At 41.9% G+C, this 20,432-nt stretch overlaps 2 protein-coding genes across 2 annotated transcripts in view; one reads left to right on the top strand and one right to left on the bottom strand.

Annotated features, from left to right (window-relative positions):
- Positions 1 to 2,205, bottom strand: part of Opn3 (opsin 3) — a 30,336-nt gene extending 28,131 nt beyond the window's left edge. The window contains exon 1 of the mRNA XM_070034264.1: positions 1,711 to 2,205. Within this exon, the coding sequence (XP_069890365.1) occupies positions 1,711 to 2,083 (373 nt within the window). The 5' untranslated portion in view covers positions 2,084 to 2,205. The remainder of the gene's footprint in view (positions 1 to 1,710) is intronic.
- A 6,332-nt stretch (positions 2,206 to 8,537) lies between these two features.
- Positions 8,538 to 20,432, top strand: part of Wdr64 (WD repeat domain 64) — a 120,237-nt gene continuing 108,342 nt past the window's right edge. The window contains exons 1-2 of the mRNA XM_070034257.1: positions 8,538 to 8,884; positions 14,238 to 14,368. Of these exons, the coding sequence (XP_069890358.1) occupies positions 8,740 to 8,884; positions 14,238 to 14,368 (276 nt within the window). The 5' untranslated portion in view covers positions 8,538 to 8,739. The remainder of the gene's footprint in view (positions 8,885 to 14,237; positions 14,369 to 20,432) is intronic.

Raw genomic sequence — 20,432 nt, 5'->3', positions numbered from 1 at the left:
AAATGAGCTACCCTTGGGTACAATGCCATCTCATGTGAGGAGAGTGTTTCTGGCAATCTTAGAAAATTGCTTCTGAAAAAATTTGCTTCTGAGTGAGATGGGCCAAGCAGAAATGCTGAAGGAGTAAAAGTCAGAGAGGGTAGGAGATTCAGAAGGGCCAGCAGACAGAATGAGGTGAAGACAACCTTAGGTACTAGTCCTTATTTAAAAAACTGAATATATCCTCATAGGCGCCAAAACAATTTCCCAGAATAGAAAAAGGATTTCACGAGGAAAACAAAAACAAAAATAAAAACAAAAACACTTGCATGCCTGTTTCCCCCAGTGAACATGATTGATGACAATTTAGGTAGGGGCTGAATTACCTTTTTTAAAAGCTTAGTATGGCCAAAATCTGGATTTTTTTAACTGACATAAGGAATATAATTATATAGCCATTTCTGTCTCCACCTACATACCTCTAAGGTCCCTTCCCTAAGATTTAAATTTTTGGAAATGTCCTCCAAAAAACTAAGGAAATCCTCAGGCTGATGCTTAAGGAAGAATAAAACATCATTGAAGAAGTCAAATAAATGAAATCACGACTTCTCTGACATGTCAAAAACAAACCAAAAAACAAAACATTAAGGAGCCATGACGCATAACACAATGTTTAAACAGGAGGTTGGTGAATATACATGTATGTGTTAACAAAGACCTTGTTCCCCAATATCGACCCAGAAAAAAAGGCTGTCATCAATTGCTGATGGATTTCAGGGTTCTAAAAAGAAACGAACCCATCTCGCTTATAAACCTTCGTACGAATGAAACTCCCGGGGGGCATGTGGTAAGTACTTTTGCTCCCAATTTTATATAGTGTCACGTCTTTGATCATGGACTGGTTTAGTTCGTCCCTCTGTAGTATGATCCATTCTGCCTGATCTAAAGAACTCCACTGGCTGCACAACTGATTATGCACTGGAGTTGGAATTCTCTGAACCACCTGTAATGTCACCTTTCATTTGACTGGTATGAAACACAGGAGAAAAAAAAAAAAACAAAACAAAACAAGCTGTCAAATACCTAGCAGTGCACCTGTCGGTCTGCCCTCGGCTAACGTGAATGGAGAGATCTCCCCGGAGAGGGAACATCCCGTGCCTTACAACGGCTAAACCAGCAGCAGGATAAAACAAATGCCGATGGCTTCTATTTCCAATCCCTCCCTCGTTTCAGGAGATCCAGAATGGGTTCGGATCAACCTCTTCCTGTTCCTCCAACTTCCACGAGTTGAGCCCTTCCCTCCCCCCCCCCCGCACCTTACATTTCTCTGCTGCACAGGCCCCTCGCTTTCTTCCCCCAAACGGAAAGGCCACGTCGAGTGAGAAGCCCGGCACACGGGGGAAACCGAGGGGTGCGGGGCACGTCGTGGCGGGGAAACTGAGGCGCGGGGGCGCAGGGAAGTCATCTCGGGTGAAGACGATGGGGATCGGGGGGAGGGGATCGGGATCGGGGAAGGGGGGGGGGAAGGAGGACAGGGGCCCTGGGCGGCACCGACGTGACGAGGCAGGCAGTCCGGGAACCGGGGCGGGAGGAGAGCCCGAGTGGGGTCCGAGCGGAAGCGGGGCGGCGGGCGGCCGGAGCGAGGGTCCCCCGTCCCGCCCCGGGGAGGGAAGTCGGTGCTGGCGGGCAATCGCTTCCCGCCCTCCTCCCCACCCCCCCGGGCCGACTCACCGAAGAGGCTGCGGCTAAACCCGTCCCACACGCAGCCCGCGGCGTCCCACACCCAGCCGCTCCGCAGGCAGGACACGAAGGTGAAGGCGACGCCGCACGCGGCCCCCAGCAGGTCGCCCAGGCTGAGGTGGACCAGCAGGAGGTGGGTGGGACAGCGCAGCCGCGGGAACTTGTAGTACAGGACCAGCACCAGCAGGTTGTTGCCGACGCCCAGCAGCCCGGCCGAGCCCAGCAGCAGCGCCAGGCGTTCGTAGGCGCCCGCGCTGAAGAGGGGCGCGGGGCTCAGGGTCCCCGCCGGCGCTGGACCCTCCGAGCCGGCGGCTCCGCCGTCCTCCCAGTACTCCTGGCCGCCGCTGCGGTTCCCCGAGTACATGGCCCGGCGCCCGCGCCGCTCGGCCTCGGGGAGGTTCAACGGGACGAGCGGCCCAACGCACGCCAGGCACAGGGTGCGGCTCCGGATCCGCGGGCGGCTCTGGCCATGCTGCGGAAGGATTCGACGCGGGACCGCCAAACCGCCTTCCCCGCCCACCTCGCGCCCCACGCCCTCCCGGGACGCCCCGTAGCCCCGCCCCTCTCCGCAGACACGTCACGCCCCGCCCAGCACGCACTCGTAGCCCCTCCCTTCTCTGTAGGCGCGTCACAGCTCCCCGGCGTGATCTCCTAGTTCCGCCCCTCTCCGCGGGCACGTCACGTCCCTCCCAGCCGGCTCTCGCAGCCCCTCCCCTCCCCGCGGGCTCGTCAACGCTTCCAGAGCGCGCTCGTGGCCCCGCCCCTCTCCTCAGGTACGTCACCGCCCTCCTCCGCCCAGTCTCGTAGTCCCGCCCTTCCCCGCAGGCGCGTCACCGCCCTCCTCCCGGCGCGCTCTTCGCCCCGCCCCTCTGCTCAGGCACAGACCGTCCATTGGACGCGCGTTCCGAGCTCCCCTGCAGCGCCCTCCCCACTCACCGGGTTCGTTCCACCCTGGCCCTAGCTCGGGTACCTGAGTGCGAGTGAGGATAAGTCCCAGGAACGAGATTGCAGAGGGGCAGATCAACCTCACTGGCTCGCCACACCTCGCCTCGCAGCTTCCATCTTGGAGACACTGTATTCATTCATCCTTTCAGTCGTTCTGTCTTCATTCATAAATATTTATGAGCACTGGACTTGCCCAGTGCTGCCGAGGGGGTTGGATGAGATTTCCCACTTAGGCCTCTCCACTTTCCGTGAAAGCTGTAATCATTCCCACCCTGGTCATCTACTTCGTATAAACAACAGAAATCATACTTTGGGAAGGCCTGGGAAATGGTAGTAACCAGCTTGGCCAACAGATAAACGGGCCACAGCTGTAGGGCACGTCCAAGGTCTTTTACAATAATGTGTATTGTAATGGCCAGGGGTGGGAAGCCTGCCACGCCCAAAGTTCCAGGATATGAAAGTAAGAGGCATTAGATGGGAAACCGAGGTTCAGCCCTGACTGGCTGGACCCCAGATCCTTCCTGTCCTGCTCTAAAATATGTCTAAATTCTGTTCTAGTACCCAGGCTTGCTGAAGTCCTCTGGAGGTGACCGCCGGTGCTCCCAAATCTTCAACCTAAATCTGGCAGGTATAGAGAGGTAGGTGCTATCTTTAGAACAACACACATTTTCCGCAGAGCCTTTTCCCTAGTAACAATGCAAATATAGTACAAGTCAAATATAGCTTGTGAACGTGATCACAATCCAAGTGCTACTTTTTCCTCTGTCCCTGAACACACAGTCAGTACCTAGCAAGGCTGCACAGGAGGCAGTGGTCCTGAGCCACACTGCCACATTGTCCTGGACACTGGTAACTAACATGGAGTTGGTAGAAACTAAAAGATCAATCCCAAATGACTAGTTTTGATGATCCCCTCCCCCGTTCCAAATTCCCTGGAGCGACAGACTCTAAGCATCTCCATACATTGAGCATTAACTACATCATGCATATGGAGATTATTCATAGAAGGAATGAAATTCTAGACCACATTTCAGCTTGGATGAACTTGCAAAACACTGTGCTACGTGAAGTAAATCATGCACAAAGTCTAAATATTACATGATTCTATTTATATGAGGTGCCTAAAACAGTCAAATTCATACAGCCAGAATGTGGAATGCCATTTACCATGGGCTGAGGGAAAGGAGAAACAGAGACTTGTTTAAAGGGTAACAGACTTTCTTTAGGGGACGAAGGAAAAGTTCTAGAAATATTGGAAACATTTTAATGCCATTGAATTGTGTACTTGAAGTAGTTAAAATGGAAATCGTTTTCACCACAATTGAAAAAGAAAACAATAACAGCACCTGGCATAAACAGTTTACTGATCATGCAGTATGCATTTTGGATGTTTTCTTTCCACTTTTTCCAGTCTTTTGATTAAAATTTTTCAGATTGAAAACCTTCCTGGTCACTTCTAGTAAATAGAAATTCAGATATTGTAATATTGAAGCATTAAAGCTCACGCAAAATTCACTTGTCCACTTGTCACAATAGACTTCAGGCTACAGAACCTGGAGGATGGAGATGGGGAAATGAACAAGTTTACATTCTTCTATTTCCTTGATCTATAGCCAGTATGTGTTGCTTGTACCCTCTAGGATAGCCAGAAAAAAAAATCTATCTTGATTAGCAAAGCTGACATCTGATGGCAGTGATCTCTGATTTGGTCAGATTTAAAATGCTGTGCTTTTGTCTCCTATGATGAGTCACAAATTCCCTAGACAAGCTAAGGTCCATGGGATTGTTGTTACACTTCCTTCTTAACAGGTGCAATGGTTTATCAATGGTTGCTGTGTTTCCCTCTCATCCTGTGTCTAGAATTTTCAAAACAAAACAGGCTGTTGAAAGTACAGTAGGCCATCTTCAACATGACATAGTCATGCTCAGAGTCTAGCATCTGTATCTCTGGAAACATGTATGTATCTGTCTCTCCACCAAATTCCTAGGCTTCTGTTGATTGTTGGCTAGTCGGACTCATTTGGATAGAAAGAAGCAAGTGACCCTTGAAGGGCTTACTAAGGATTCTCCTTTAGCTCCCACTGAATTTGTTGCCTTCTTTTAAGTAGTGTAGAGTTGATAATAGGCAAATGCATGCAAAACTGCTTCTCAGTGCCTTCTGATATCCTTTCACATGGGTTATCCTTTAGATACGGGAATTCTTCAAGCCTTAAGTTTTGTGAGGTACTCCTAAGACAATTCATGTTACTGCTGCCTATACTGGTGCATTATTACAGGTCATTATGTTCTCAAAAGATCATTTGCAAAATATGAATTTGTACTTACTATCTTCCTGTTCTCTCTTTTTCTTTTACCCAACTTTCCACAGAAATAGCTCTTGTCACAGTCACTAATTCACATCCCAGTGGTTAATTTTCAATACTCCCCATGTGTAAACTCTCAGCAATATTTCAAAGTTGGCTGCTCCTTCACACTTCCATGGCTGACTGTAGGGATTCAAGTTTGTAGCTTCAAAATATGTTAAAAATGCAATGCTATGGCATTAATGTTTGTATATATGTGTCACCCTTCCCTAGCCCATATGCTGAAACCTAACCATCAAATTGATGGCAGTTGGGAACATGATTAGGTCATGAAGGTTTTGGTCTTATGAATGTGACTAGTCTCCTTATAAAAAAAGCCCTAGAGAATCTGTTTGCTGATTTTGCCATTTGAGGACACACAGAAGGTATCATCTCTAAGGACTTGACTCTTATTCATGCTCAGTCTGTTGGAGGCTTGATCTTGTTCCCAGCCTGCAGATCTATGAAAATAAAAATTCATATTTTATAACTATTCAAACATTTTGTTACAGCAGTGAGAATAAACTAATCAAACAATATGACAACATAATTTTAATGTGTAATTTGTATATAGTAATTTCATGATATCACCAACTATCCAGTCATCATTACAATTTTCACTAGTTGTGTGTTATAATCTGTTTTTCATTTCATTGTAGATAATGATCTGCATACAGTCCATACATCTCCCAACTCTTACTTGGACTATGGAAATTGCTACCTGCTGTGTGAATTTCCCAGGGAGACACAAAAGGCCTGCCTCTGAACACGGACAATACTGAAAAGCTGAAGAATGACTCAAGCAAGTCTAGCTTGACAAGTAATTGAGTTTACTCAACTGAGTTGAATAGCTTACTGGCAACAGAACTTACCATAGTCATCTCCCCCTATCCAGGGCCGCATTACCTAACAAGTTCTAAGTTGTTATAGCACCCATCAGAGGGCAAAAACAAACTAGACCTAGAGAGGAACTAGGTGTGTGGATGAACTTCATCCTTCCCCTTATCAGAAATCTCAACACTCTCAGGAAAACATGATACAGAACAGCTAAATGGTGGTCTACTGAAAAAAATGGCATTTCTTTAGTAGGATTTGAAGAACTGTTTACTCTTTATGACCTAATTGGTTTCTTGATCTCTATCCTATTTTACTTATTCTTCACAAAATATCTGGAGCACTATTTTTCAAACCCAAATCAAGTCATGTTATTACTCTGTTCAAAAAACTTTCCACAACACTAAGTGTGAAAGCCAAAGTCCTTACAATAGTCTCTAGAATCATACACAATTTGACCACCAGCCTTGATCTCCCTTATCTTGTTCTCCTAGCACACATCATGAAGGCCACACTGGCCCTTTTCTATTTCTTTTTCTTTTTTTCTTTTCTTTTTTAGCTCAGTCCTGGGATTGAACACTAGACGTGGGTGCTGTCCCTGAGCTCTTCAGTTCAAGGCTAACATTCTACCACTTGGCGCCACTTCCGGCCTTTTCTGTTAAGGTGGTGCTGAGGAATCGAACCCAGGGCCTCATGCATACAAGGCAAACACTCTACTGCTGATCCACCTTCCCAGCCCCCTTTTGCTATTTCCTAGATGTGTCAAGCACATAGTTATCTCAAGACTTTATTTCTACTTTTTCCCAAACTATCCTTCTACTATTAATCCACTGGCTTGCTACCTCTTGTCCTTTGAGTTCTGCTATACATATATTTCTGAGTGCTGTCCCTGAGCTTTTCTGCTCAAGGCTAGCACTCTCCCACTTTTGGCCACAGCTCCACTTCCTGTTTTCAGATGGATAAATGGAGATAAGAGTCTCAAAGACTTTCCTGCCCAGGCTAGCTTTGAACTGCAATCCTCAGATCTCAGCCTGAGTATCTAGGATTACAGACATGGGCCACCAGATTGACCTTCCCTGAGCTCCCACTAAAACCCAACACAGACACACAGACACACAGACACACACACACACACACACACACACACACACACACAGCCCTCAGCCGCCTTCTGACATATTACATGATGATTTATTTTGCTTTCTCCATTAGATTGTAAATTCAAGAAGTTATTTTGTAGGGTAGGAGTGATGATGCAGATCTCTAATCCCAGCTACTCAGGAGGTGGACATGGTCTGAGGCTTGGGCAAAAGCTAGGGAACCTGTATTTAATAATACAAATTAAAGCCATTGTTTTTAAATTTAAAAAAAGGTTTTTTATTATGGGATCTTCAATGCCTAAAACAGCTCCTCACACAAACTAGGTATTCAATAGATATTTGCTGAACAAATGGAAAGATGAACATAAGAAAGCATAAATAAGGATTGTGGGAAGAAGGATGCTACTGAATAATGAGCATTTTTAAAGCTATAAAGAGAAAAAAGGATTAAATAGTATTGCCAAACATGTAACATGTTACATAGAGGTTTTCTCTCCTACTGTCTTCTTCCTATCCAGAAATAGACAGTAAGGAGACAGGATTAGAATTGGAGGAGCCACTCAATACCATTTTCTTCATCCCTGAATGCAAAGATGTTTTAAAAGATGGATGACCAAGTGAATAGGAACCTTATCCATCTCACCTAAATCACAGAAATTTAACCATGATAAAAAGAAATCGTGTTCTATAAAGAGTTGAAAATCATTCCTTCCTTGTCCTTAGCTCCATTTATTATTTTAATTCAAGATCAATTCATAAAGGAACAAAATCTCTTTGCATTCTCCAAGACCTCTAAAAATATCTTTGCTTATGGCAGAAATGACAGGATGAAATACATTTTTATCCTTAGAAGCTGAAGTTAAAAGAATTTTTTTAAAACAGTTCAAGTTCTAGTTTAGAGACCAGTGGCTTGTCTGTAATCCTAGCAATTTAACTAAGTGGTAACAGAAATCAATAGAGTCAGTATTCCAGATCATCTCATATTTGTTGTTCCTTCCATAGCAGAAAGGATAAATAAATGATAAATAAAGGATAAATAAATAAATAAATAAATCACAATCTAAGTCAGTCCAGCAAACAAACAAACAACAAGAAAAAACAAGATTCTATCTAAAAAATAACCAGAGCAAAAAGAGCTGGAAGCATGGCTCAAGCAGTAGAGTACCTTTCTAGCAAATGTAAAACCCTGAGTTTAAACCCTAGTACTGTCAAAAAAAAGTTTTCATATCCCAAACAGTGAGTGTGAACCTTATTCTCCACATGGAAGAGAGGAAAAGTTTAGGGAAAGGTTAAGAGGGAAAAGTAATGACCCAGTTTCTTTCTTGACTGTACTCATCATCTTCCCTCTCAAGAAGTGCACGCACGCGTGCGCACACACACACATACACACACACACACACACACACACACACACACACACACACACACACACACACACACACACACACACACACCTGTATGTGAGGGGGGAATGGCAATCTCATGAGAAAACTAGGAGGTGACAGAGATATTGTGATGTAATGAAGTCACTTAAAGGGCACTGGTAACATTGTGAGGTCAGGTGAGGATTTTCACTGAAGCATTTGCCTGTATGAAAATGCATTAAACCTAAGTCAGCTTTCCTCCTGCTAACACCCTGTTACTCCTTCCCACACAATGGGATTTTAAGACCACAGGAATGAGACCTAGGGCAAAAACTGGAATAACAGAGGGAGGCATCGAAAGAATGGGAAGATTTTTCACATTGGAAAAATTACAGTAGTATTTCTGAACAGAAATAAAACCTTCCCTGTGTGCCTATGGATCCCAGGGAGGAAAAGCAATTCAAACAAACACTTCAGATCAACAATTTTAAACTAGCCTTGTCCAGGTTTGAAAACTTGGTTGAACTGACAGCAGCCCAGAAAAGAGAGGAGAGAGCAGGCTTGTTTATCCCAAAAGAAGGTAAGATTCATGAGTATGAGAAGTCCACTCAGGGTTGCGGATTTGAACCGGGGCATGATTTAGACTGTCAGAGTAAGTAAAGCAACTTAATAGCTTACTAGCACCGACACTGAGTAGTGAGCTGGGGAGCTGGAGACCTAAGTACTTTTGTACTTTGTCTAAATAGCTATTGGACATGGCGAAACTTTTTGTGCTTCTCTGAACCTGAGTTTTCCCAATTGTAAAATTAGACTATTGAGTTAAATGCCATCTAGGGGTTCTTCTGTGGACACTACTATTTAATGGCTTACTGGTGACCCAATGTCTTAGTAGTACACAGTGCCCAAGAAGGAGGTGGTAAGGGAAGCCATGTAGCAATTGTGTTAGCTTTGTCACTGTAACAAATACCTGAGATAATCAATCAAGAATAGATATGTTCTTTAATTTAAGAAGATTAAATGTTTGTTTTGGGCCTGTGGTGAGACAGTACCTCCTGGTAGAAGTATATAGTAGAAGAAACTACTTAATTCCTGGCAGCTGTGAAGAAAGGAGACAGACGAAGGGGCCAGAGTCTCAGTTACCTCTTCAAAAGCACAACCTCAATAGCCTAACTTCCTCCCGCAAGGCTCCACCTAGCAAAGGTCCTAGCATTGCCAATGGTAACCCAGGCTGGCAACCAAACTGGGATTTTAGGGAAACACGCAACTCATAAGCCTTGAAGGTCACGTGTGTAAAGATCTTGACTTGGGTACTTGAGCCCAAACAGGTATTATTTAAATAGTATTTGGTCATTTATAGGTCACTAAAGTCAATAAAATTCCATTTGATTTCATGAAATAAAATTTCACTTATCTGGGGAACAATGAGAGGTAAAGAGAAGTCACCTTCCCACTTGCTCAGCTGTTGTTCGTGTTACAAGTGTTAGGCTCAGAACTTCTAGCTATGGTCTGTAGATCTTATGATTGTGGCTGAAGTCTCTCAACTACTCAACAAAACTTTCCTTTTCACCTTCTCAAGGTTGTCGTAGCTCTATAGCTTCTTTTCCAAACTCTCACCATCTCTTCTGAGAGAACTCCAAGGTACGCAGCCAAGCACCCTATGTTGTAGGACAAAGCAAGCTTCCCAGCCTGTTTCCTAAACTACCGAAAGCACCATCGGCCCTCTCTTCCTTCCTTCACTCTGCCCCCAAAGGCACTTATTTTGCAGCCACGGCAGTGAGATCTCTTTTTCCACTGGTTTTATCCTCTCAATCGAAACACTTCTCTTGAGTTTCTCTTCCCCTCAAGCCACCTCTGTGCATTTTGCTGCTGCTTCTCTATTATTTCTCATGGCCTCAACAATCCATTGCCAATCCTACTCCTATCCTGCTTCCTCATCACTGAAAAGACTCTTACCAACATGTTCCACTAGCTAATGGTTGCCAACTTCAACTAATTATTTTCTCTTTTGCAGCCCATGTGGACCTTTCACTACATTGACTGTGTTAGCTGCCTCTGCTTTAGGTAGCACCCCCCTTGATTACTCCACTCTCTCCTGTTTCTTCTTCTCTTTTCTTTTTTCTCTTTCGGCATTATAAAAGCAGTTTCAACTCAGTCCTTGTACTTGCTAGTAGATAATCCTATCTTTGAGCTATGTCTCTAGCTCTTTTTGCTCAGGACATTTTTGAGAGACTCAGTTCCTGTCCAGGAAGACCTGGACAGTGATCCTCTTATTTACAGAGGATCTACTTTAACTGGGATGACAGGTTCAAACCACCATATCCTGCTTCATGATAGAAATCAAGTCTCATGAACATCTTGATCAGGCTAGCCTTGAATTGAGATTCTTCTTATCTCATCCTCCTGAGTAGCTAGGATTGCTATAATTAGATATTACCATGGCTTCTCCTGATTGGTCTTTATTATTCTGTTGCCTCCTTCTTTTCTTGAGAGTTGCCTCCTCTGTTCTTACTCAGTCTTCTGGCAGAAACACTATTTCGTCTTCTAAGCTAGATGTCTAGGAATAATATTGATGTCCTGATAACCTTCTTGGATTATTACAATAGTATCTTAATATAAGTTTTCTTGCCAACACATTTATTACTCTATACTTCTGCAGTTTTTTTCTTTAAAAAGTAGATCTTTTATGTTCTTGGCATATCAGCTCACTTCTAAAATTATATGTTCTAAATGGACATTCACCATTGTGTCTCAACCTACATTTCCAGCCTGAACTCCTAGCACTTTCAATCACCCCTCTCCAAAATTTTCCAGCAATTTTAAATATGCTCTATTTTGGAATGACTTTAATTTTGACACATCATTCTCCCCACATAGGATACCTTTCCTTTTTTTTTTTTTTTGGCTCCTGTAAATCCCTGTTCATCTCTCAAGACCCAAATCAAATGCATCTCTTTATATAAACCGTCAAACTGAGCCAAAGCAATGCACCTTCAGCACTGCTCATGCAGCTTTTGCTGTCTTGAGGAAGTTGCCAGCTATATTTTTTGACTGCTTACATCTATGGATTATGGGTTTGCTGCTATTTCTGCTCTCTGACCATTGACTGAGGAGGGCATTTAAGGTTCTGCCTGGTGTCACAAGACACTCCTTAAATGTGTGCTTGTAAGGCTTGATTCCCTGGAGAAAAACAAAAATCCAAGTAAGATTAGCTTAAAAATAGGAGATAAATATTGCAGAAAATTGGCCTCTCCATGACGATAGGACTTGTCTGGAAGATTGCAGGGATTAAAAATATAATTGTAATTTATCTTAGGCTATTAAGGCTATATGAAATAAATTCATGTTCATTAATAAATATTGGGAAGTAGGGTCTACTGTTTTACTATGAGCAAGGAGCTAAGCACCAGAGAGATTTTTGGTTTAAGATAGGGTTTTCCCTACACTCAGGTTGTCCTTGAATTCAAGATCCTTCTGCCATCGCCTCCCCATGGGCTGGGGTTTTGAACATGCACCACCACATCCATCTTGAGAACATTTTATTGGAACAGTGTCTACCTCAGAATGATGTTATGTAGCTGGCAGGAGTTAGCCCCAGTAATCCTCCTCTGAAATCTTCCCAGTGGCCTAGTCAAATTCAGAGCATCCAAGCTAAGAAATCTCATCATCCTCCGGTGACACAGTCAAGCATAAATCTTTACCAGCTGGTGTGCATTTTAAAGAGCAAAGTGGTTATGTGAATACTCACAGGAATCTCAAATTTAATACAACCCAAATGGAGGATTTTATTTCCCTACAAAGCATAGTCCCTACCAACATCTCAATATCATTCTAGATTGAAGCTTTTCAACCTTGACACTATTGACCTTTCCGGCTGAATATTTTCTGGGGTGTGTGTGTGTGTGTGTGTGTGTGTGTGTGTGTGTGTGTGTGTGTGTGTGTGTGTGTGTGTGTGTGTGTGTGTGTGTGTGTGTGTGTGTGTGTGTATTTGGGAGAGGGAGACAGGTTGAGACACAAGATCTGCCCATATTCCTTTTCAAAGCCATCACTGGAAATTCTTGATTTTCCTTCACTTAGCTCTTCTACCCTCAGCCATATCCAATCCCTTTACAAATTCTCCCAAGCATATGTAAAAATGTCCACGGCCATCTCTAGGGGGCCTATATCACTTATTGTCTAACTGAGAACACTTTCAAGAGTGAAAGGATGTGCTACTGGTCATTATGTTGATGAAAATCTATGGCATGCACACAATGGCCCTTGGTATCTCTCTGGCTCCAACCCCCACTATCTGAAGCCTATACTATTACAGTACCATCCTTCTACTCCATTCCTAGTCTCCTATCCATAATTGGTTTTACAGTCTTCATTACTGCCTCCTACTAGCAGCCAGAGTGCACTTACAATACAAATTTAAGATTATATTATTTCTTTTATCAAAGCATCCAATGATAGCCTACTATCCTTTTGAAAACAAGAGCATAGTTCCCTCCTTCCTCTCTGGCCTCAGCTCACAACCCATTCCCTAGTGCCACTCCGCAACCTCCTCACAAACCCTCCACAGCAGCCACCTCCTTCAAGCCTCGTGGCTTTCTATTTATCAGCCTCTGCCTAAAGGTTCTCATTTGTTTGTAGTATAACTAGCTACTTTTTGCTTATCAAATCTCATCTTAACATTTTCTTCACTTCAAAGAAGTCCATTCCATCCCCCAAACCCTGTGATACCCACTTGGTTCCTTCCTCAGATCACTTTCTATGATGTCCTTTGTTTTCACCTTGTCACTGAGGTAGACATACCCACAGTGTCACTAACCCATAAATGCAGTAATCTTAAATATGTCGCTCCATGAATTCAAATGTTGGTATACATACCTGTAGCACTAAAGGGGTTGAGATGATTCTTTCTAGTACATAGGAAGTCTCTTGTGTTCCTTGGGAGCTATGCAAGTTTTTACTTTATAGACCACCACAAATTTCATTCTATTCCCCATTAACAACTCTTGTCTGCCACAATCTGTAAGTTATTTTTTTCAGTAGCTAGTTTCCTGATCTTCCAATCAGAATGAAAGTTCCTTAACAGCAGAGATTCTGCTTATGTAATTTTCCATTTTGTAAGTGTCTAGATTAGTGCTGTCACACAATGATCAATACATATTTTTGTTAAGTAAAAGAATCTGGTTTTGACTCTATATAGTTCAAAGAATCCATGCATCCAATTCCTGTAATAGTCTTATTTAAATGCATCCATAAATTTGGGGGAAAAATCAAGATCCAAGTAATGTGTGTAGGTGTGTTTATATACAATTACTTACTAAGTAATTGCTGCACAGCTCTACCTTCTATTTAAGATGAATCCTATCAGAGACTCAAATTAGTAAAAGTTCTAGAACAAGAAGCTATCCATTTTCTTATCTTTATATTCCTGTACACAATTTCTAAAATAGCTATAAGGAAAGCTTTGGAGAGGGTACAAAACATCAATGTAAAAATATTTCTTCCAATTTTGTAATATTTTAAGCAAAGGCCTAATTAAGTTTTCAAAGGCATGGTCTTTAAAATTCAGATAAAAAGGCTGGGCACCAGTGGCTCACACCTGTAATCATAGCTACTCACAAGGCTGAGATTTGAGGATCATAGTTCAAAGCCATACCCGGCAGAAAAGTCCATGAGACTATCTCCACTTAAAAGTACCCCCCAAAAAGCCAGAAGTGGAGCTGTGGTTCAATTGGTAGGGTACTAACCTTGAGTAAAAGAAGCCTAGATCCAGAGTTCAAGCCTCAGACTGACACTTAAACAAAAACAAAAACAAAAATTCAGGTAAAGTTTGTTTTCAGACGGGTACAGTACAGAAATGGATGTATAGGGAATAGAAATAGCTAGAACAGTAACACAGTCTTTGGAACCTGCTGAAAATGTGTCTATGTTGTTTCCAACAGAAGTAATCGATTGTGACAAGTTCTATGAATTGGTACAGCAATTCTTTGGTCCCGAAGTGAAGAATCAAGATGTGAAATGCTTTTACAGGAAACTCTGCAACAAGCCAAATGCATCTATAGACTGGTGTGAGGTACTCCCTTATCTTGCTCTTTAAATAATAGGAAACCTGGATGTTCTTTGTCTTCATTCAGGATATACAACTAAAACAAAGTATGACTCCCATGGGCATGACACCCACCATACTATTTGCCTGTTTTAATGTTTATAGCCAGTTAGCTGAAGTTACTGCATGAAATAACGTGGATTATCCAGAGAGTTGGAACTGTACTACACATTAGTCACTCTGCAACACTTTTAGGCCAGTCTGCCAATCAGAACTATGGTTACCTTTAACAACCACCAAGATTTTCAGGGTCCAAATCCTTACATAAGAGAAGAAACTGGCTCTGATAGATAGCTTCTGTAAGATAATAAGTACATTTCTTGTCACACTTGTTACCCCTTCCCTTATTTTTCCCCTACTTTCCCTCCCCCTATCCCTACCCCCAAGTTGTGCAGATCATTTCCAACCTACTGTCTTGTATATAACGCTGTCCTACTGGTCCCCCCTTGTCCTTTGCCTCATCATTCTTTTGTTTCCTTTCTCTTCCCTAATTCAGGTAGACATACGTGGTTCTTTAAGATGTTTTTTGTTTGACACAATATTAACTTGAAATTTCCACCCAGAGGCTCAAGTGGTAGAGTGGCTTCCCAAATAAAAACAGAATGACCATGAGCTCAACTCACAGTACTACCAAAATAATGTTATATGTATTTTTACAGAGAAATTAAATGATTTTTTAAAATATCTGGCTGTCTATCAAATAACAGCAGATACTATAGACAAGAGACATTATACTCTTAAATTCAAGAGAACAATCCTCTAGTGTGACCCTCAAATCACCAATGCCAGCAAGGAAACCAGTGGGAACTCTGTTTACATGGAATTTCATGGTAACTGGGAATCTGGCCTCAGAATGTAATGAAATACAATCCTAAATTAAAGCTGATTTTTTTTTGGTTGTAGAGATGAGGAAATTGAGCCTTATTCTCACTGACATCTGCTCCATCTTTCTCTTTCCCTTTCTAGTTACAAACCTATAATCTTCTTACAGCTAGAGAAGTTGTCTTTTTTTCTCTGTGCCCTTTAGAGTCTCATTTAATCCTCCTAGAACATCCACAAGGTAGACTTTGGACAATGTTATTACAACAGTAAGGAGGAGGAAAATGAAACAGAAAGGTTCCTGAATGATCCGAAGTCATACATCAAGTTAGTTTTGGCCTTAGAGCTGATTTTTCCCCTTGAATAATTGCACGTAACATTGACTCCTGATATAGGACACCTGTTCATCACTTGGAGTCCTATTTTTTTTTGGTACTGGGGTTCCAACTCAGGACTTCATGCTTACTAGGCAAGCAGTCTACCACATGAGCCACACCTCCAACCCCTTTTTTGCATTGCTTATTTTCACTTTGTGACTAGTCTGCCTGGGCTATGATCTTTTTATTTGACCTGTGTCACTGGGGATGACAGGTGTGCACCACTGCACATGGCCATTTGGTTAAAATGGAATCTTGCTAACTTCTTTCTGCCAGAGGCTGGCCATGAACTACATTTGCATCAATCTCTGCTATCTAAGTAGCTAGGATTAAGGGCTTGAGTCAGTATACCTGGCTCTCTAGTCCTCTTTGCTTTTAGTAATTTTTCAGATGGGATCTTGAACTATTTTTCTCCAGAGCCATAATCAGATTTGTTCTTCCTACCTATGCCTCTTACATAGCTTCAATTACAGGTGTGAGACATTATACTTAGCTTAATAGTTAAGATGGATTATTGTTAACTTTCTGCACATTCTAGCCTCAAAGTGTGATACTCCTGATCTATGCCTCTTTAGTAGCTGGGATTACAGTTGTGATTCCCATACCAGGATCCTTATACATCTTACCCAAGTTTAATAGGACACCTTGTGACTAGCCTCTGACATACTTTATATATATGAAGAGTCACCTGAGGTTTAGGAAACAGTGCAGGAAGGTTCTGCTTTTATTGTTCTGTGTTTTTTTTTTTCCACACAATTTGTGTCAATGTTCCTCAGAGAATTTCTACTTCAAGCTGTGTGACCTAACCTTTCTGGCCTTCAGATGTATCATTTTTACAAATAAAATTAACTTTATTTCAGTATGGAAAATTAAGAAAATAATTTGCCAGCTATTATTAGCCTATCAGGTTATAAGAATTAGAGTCATAGTCAGGTGTTACAGGCTCATGCCTGTAAACCTAGCTGTTCAGAGGGCTGACACCTAGAGGATCATGTTTCAAAGCCAGTCCAGGCAGAAAAGTCTGATGGACTATTTCCAATTATCCAGCAAAAAGGTAGACTGAAGGTTTGTTTCAAGTGGTATAGTGCCAATCATGAACAAGCCTAACAATCACAGAACTCTGAATTCGAACCCCAGGACTAGCAAAAAGAACTAAAGGCAGTTGTTATTATTATTGTTGTTGTTATTTTACAGTTCTAGAGTTGAACCATGAGCCTCACATATACTAGGCACAGTGGCTTCATTCTTTTAAGATCAGGCTCAGAGGTGTTGCTGTTTACACAACAGGATCCAGGAATGCGGTGTCTGGTAGGCAGAAAGGGACCATACTATGCAGGTATAGACAGAGTTTATTGAAACATCACATGCCTATATGCAGCAAGCAGGCAGCAGAAGTAAATCTTCAGTCAGGGGGCAGAGAGTTAATCTGAAACAGTTTTATGGGAACACAGGACAATGAGAGTTTAACTTTAGTAAGTCAGTAAGCAGGAAACGCTTATCCTTGTCAGCAAATGTGGAGCTGTTCCAGTAATCAAGGTTGTAAAAGTAGGTAAAGCACAGGTGAGTACCCAAAGGGAGTCTCCAGGCATTGCTCTACCGGGTTAACGAGGAGGAGCAGGAATGGCACTTTCTGCAAACCATCACCTGAGTCTGGCAACTGGGCGCAGAACCCTTGCCCCCGCATGAAGGAGGGGCGTCCCCTGCTCCCCCCAGGGGAATGCATGCCTGCCGGCTTCCTCAAGGCACACAGGGCTCAGATGGGGTCTCGCCTGGTCGATGCACAGAGGCAGGAATCGGGTTCTAAATTATCAATCTCGTTGTGGCACAAAATGCTACACATTCTTTTTTCTGATTTTAGCTGCATTTGATCTTGGAGAATTTGTGTTTGCCCTTGGAATTCATAGAATGATAAAATTTTAGAATTCAAGCAAGACATCACCTAGACCTGTGTTTATAATTCATGATGAAGGAAAATTATGTTTCAAGAGAGCTATTGTATTTATAAACTGCTTTGTTAAATAGCAACATCTTTGTACAGCTACTTAAAAGATAATACAAATAAAAAAGCCCCCAAAATTAAAATGTAAACAGAAATAAAAATTATTCCTATGAAGGAAGTTGTACACCAACCAATTATCCTTTTATTCACCAAATAAGTTTCTAACATTTGCCGTGTATAGGCTATTTGATATGTTAATCAATAAGCCTTTGTGGGTTAAGGAAGAAAAAATAAATGAAATTAAATTTTTAGAAGAGCTAAAGAAATGTGACTGCTTTAAGTTTACAAAGTTAACCAGTGAATTAGTCCCATTCAGACATGACTTGCTTTTCCTACCACACCATCCCACTATATTAATATTTGTATTGGCCTCTGGACTGATGTTCTTCTACTAGATCCATTCCTTCCGTCTGGCTTTTTACCCAGTAGAGAAGGAGTGCAGTGAACTTTTCTACCCAGTCTGGCCTTAAACCTTAATCCATCAGATCTCAGCCTCCTGAGTAGTTAGGATTATGGGTGTGAGTCACAGTGCCCAACTGGAACATTTTTTAAGCTCAATACAAATTAATACAAACATGAGTCATGGGCTACCATACAAGGTGCCTTATAATTGGGTTTCTTCCAAAAAGTGAATTATTATAAAGCTGATTTTTTTCCTTTCAGAAATTTTAAAATAATGTTCCAGGGTAAGTTAAAAATGAGTACAAAGTTTTTTGTTTTCTTCTACCTGTTTTTCATATTCTCCATATTTCTACAACACTCATACATTTATTGTGTAATCAGGGGGAAAGAGTAATTTAAAAAATGAGTCAATTCAGTATGAACCAAACCCTGTAAGAAGCATAACTAAGAGAAAATTCACAGTCTAATAGTCAGAGCATATCTAATAGTCATAAAATACTCAACCAATGTCTGTTCCTAACGACTTAAAATGTGGAAAGAGCTAATTTGAGATCCATGATGCAAGGAAAAGGAAATGTTTTCTTTTTCTTTTTATGTGGCAGTTCTGGGGCTTGACCTCAAGACCTTGGCACTGTCCTTGATGTTTTTGCTCAAGGCTAGTGCTCTATCACTTGAACCATAGCTCCATTTCTGGCTTTTTTGGTGGCTAATTGGAAATAAGAGTCTCATGGACTTTCCTGCTTGATCTGACTTTGAATCATAATGTCAGCTCTCAGCCTACTGAGTAGTTAGGATTAAAGGTATGACCTATCAGACCCTGGCTTGTTTTCTCATCTCTAATAATACTTGTTTAAAATATTTCTTTTCAAACTGTTGAACTTTTATTGTTTCCTGAGGTTTATTTGACATAGTGTCTTAAGTTTTCATTCAGTAGATTTTGAGAATTTGATATATTGGAAATATATCAACCAGGTGTCTATAATAATAGGAACTTTGATGACAACTGAAAAAATGATGGTCCAAAGCCAGCTCAGGCAGGAAAATTCAAGAAATAGTTTCCAAATCTACATGCCTGGGCAAAGTGGCATATACCTGCCACCTTAAGCTATGAAGGAGGCTTATAGCAGGAACGTTTTGGCTCCAGCTTAGGACAAGTAGAAAAGTCCAGGGACTCTACCAACAGGAGGGAAGCTGGAGGTCTTGGTGTGGACCTGTTATCTCAGAGATGATGGGAAGCCTGAAAGCAGGTGGACCTCAGCTCTGGTAAAGCCAGCATGGGAAATGAGACTCAATCCTAAAATTAACCAGTGAAAAACAGGGGCGGAAGTGTAGCCCAGCTGGAGAGTGCCAGAGTACCACGTACTAAGTTTCAAGTCCAAACCTCAATTCTATCACCACCAAAGAGAAAAGAGAAAGCAGGAAACAGGATGGATGCTGAGGCAGACATCCTACATAGTAGAATCTACCTCCAGATGGCCATAAGAACAAGATACATGCATGGTAAAGTACCTGGAAATAAGTCTCAACATTCCTGAGCAGGCTGAACAGTTTGGAACTAGCAAAGATGATGCTTGGACTCTGTTTTTGTAACATCTCTGGATGCATTGACATTAAACTTCTCAAATGTTGACTCTGATTAACCTTCCCTACCTGGAACTCCATGCAACTAAAGGGCTATCTAGTCTCCCTAATTGCTAATAAATCTAATCATGCACATCTGCATTTAATTCCTAACAATGCAGAAGGTGAGGAATTTTATGATTATCTCTATTTTCCAGATGGGCAAAATTCAGAAATATTAAGACACTTGATGTCCTATGACCACTGACACTAGAAGCAGGAGTAAAATCCATTTTTAAGTCCTATCATACATAATATTGCTTCCCAGGAGATATTGTGGCTAGATGTTTTCCTGCATCTGTTCTCAGATAGCTAAACAGATACATTGTCATTATCTGCACAACACATATAGAAAATACAAAGCAAGCTAAATAACTGTAAGCTGCTTTTTTAGTTAAATATCATAGGCATGTAGAGTACACTATTAAAAATTAGGTGCCCATAACCCCCGCTTTCACTATATTTGATGTCAGTATAACATGTGGAGGAGATGGGGACAAACAAGTCGTTTAAGGATTCAGGTGGACCTGTTGCAACAATGAGAAGTACAAAATGTCATGTCAAAACCAACTTTACAATGTCGGTGTGTGGGGGGGGAGGGGGGTGTAATTGGGTGGGGGGAGGGGGGAGGCTGGGAAGGGAGGTGAAGGGTAAACAAAGGAGGAGGCTGCAATGCTTGGTAAGAAATGTATGCATTATCCTGCCCATGTAATTGTAGCCCCTCTGTACAGTATGTTCTCAAATAAAATAAAATAAAATTTAAAAAAAAAATTAGGTGCCCAAATTTGTAGATTTCTTTCAGCTCTGAAAAACA

The sequence above is a fragment of the Dipodomys merriami genome, unplaced genomic scaffold (genome assembly GCF_024711535.1).
Source record: "Dipodomys merriami isolate MVZ:Mamm:240054 unplaced genomic scaffold, mDipMer1.0.p SCAF_24, whole genome shotgun sequence".
NCBI lineage: Eukaryota > Metazoa > Chordata > Mammalia > Rodentia > Heteromyidae > Dipodomys > Dipodomys merriami.
This window is presented reverse-complemented; position numbering and strand designations above follow the sequence as displayed.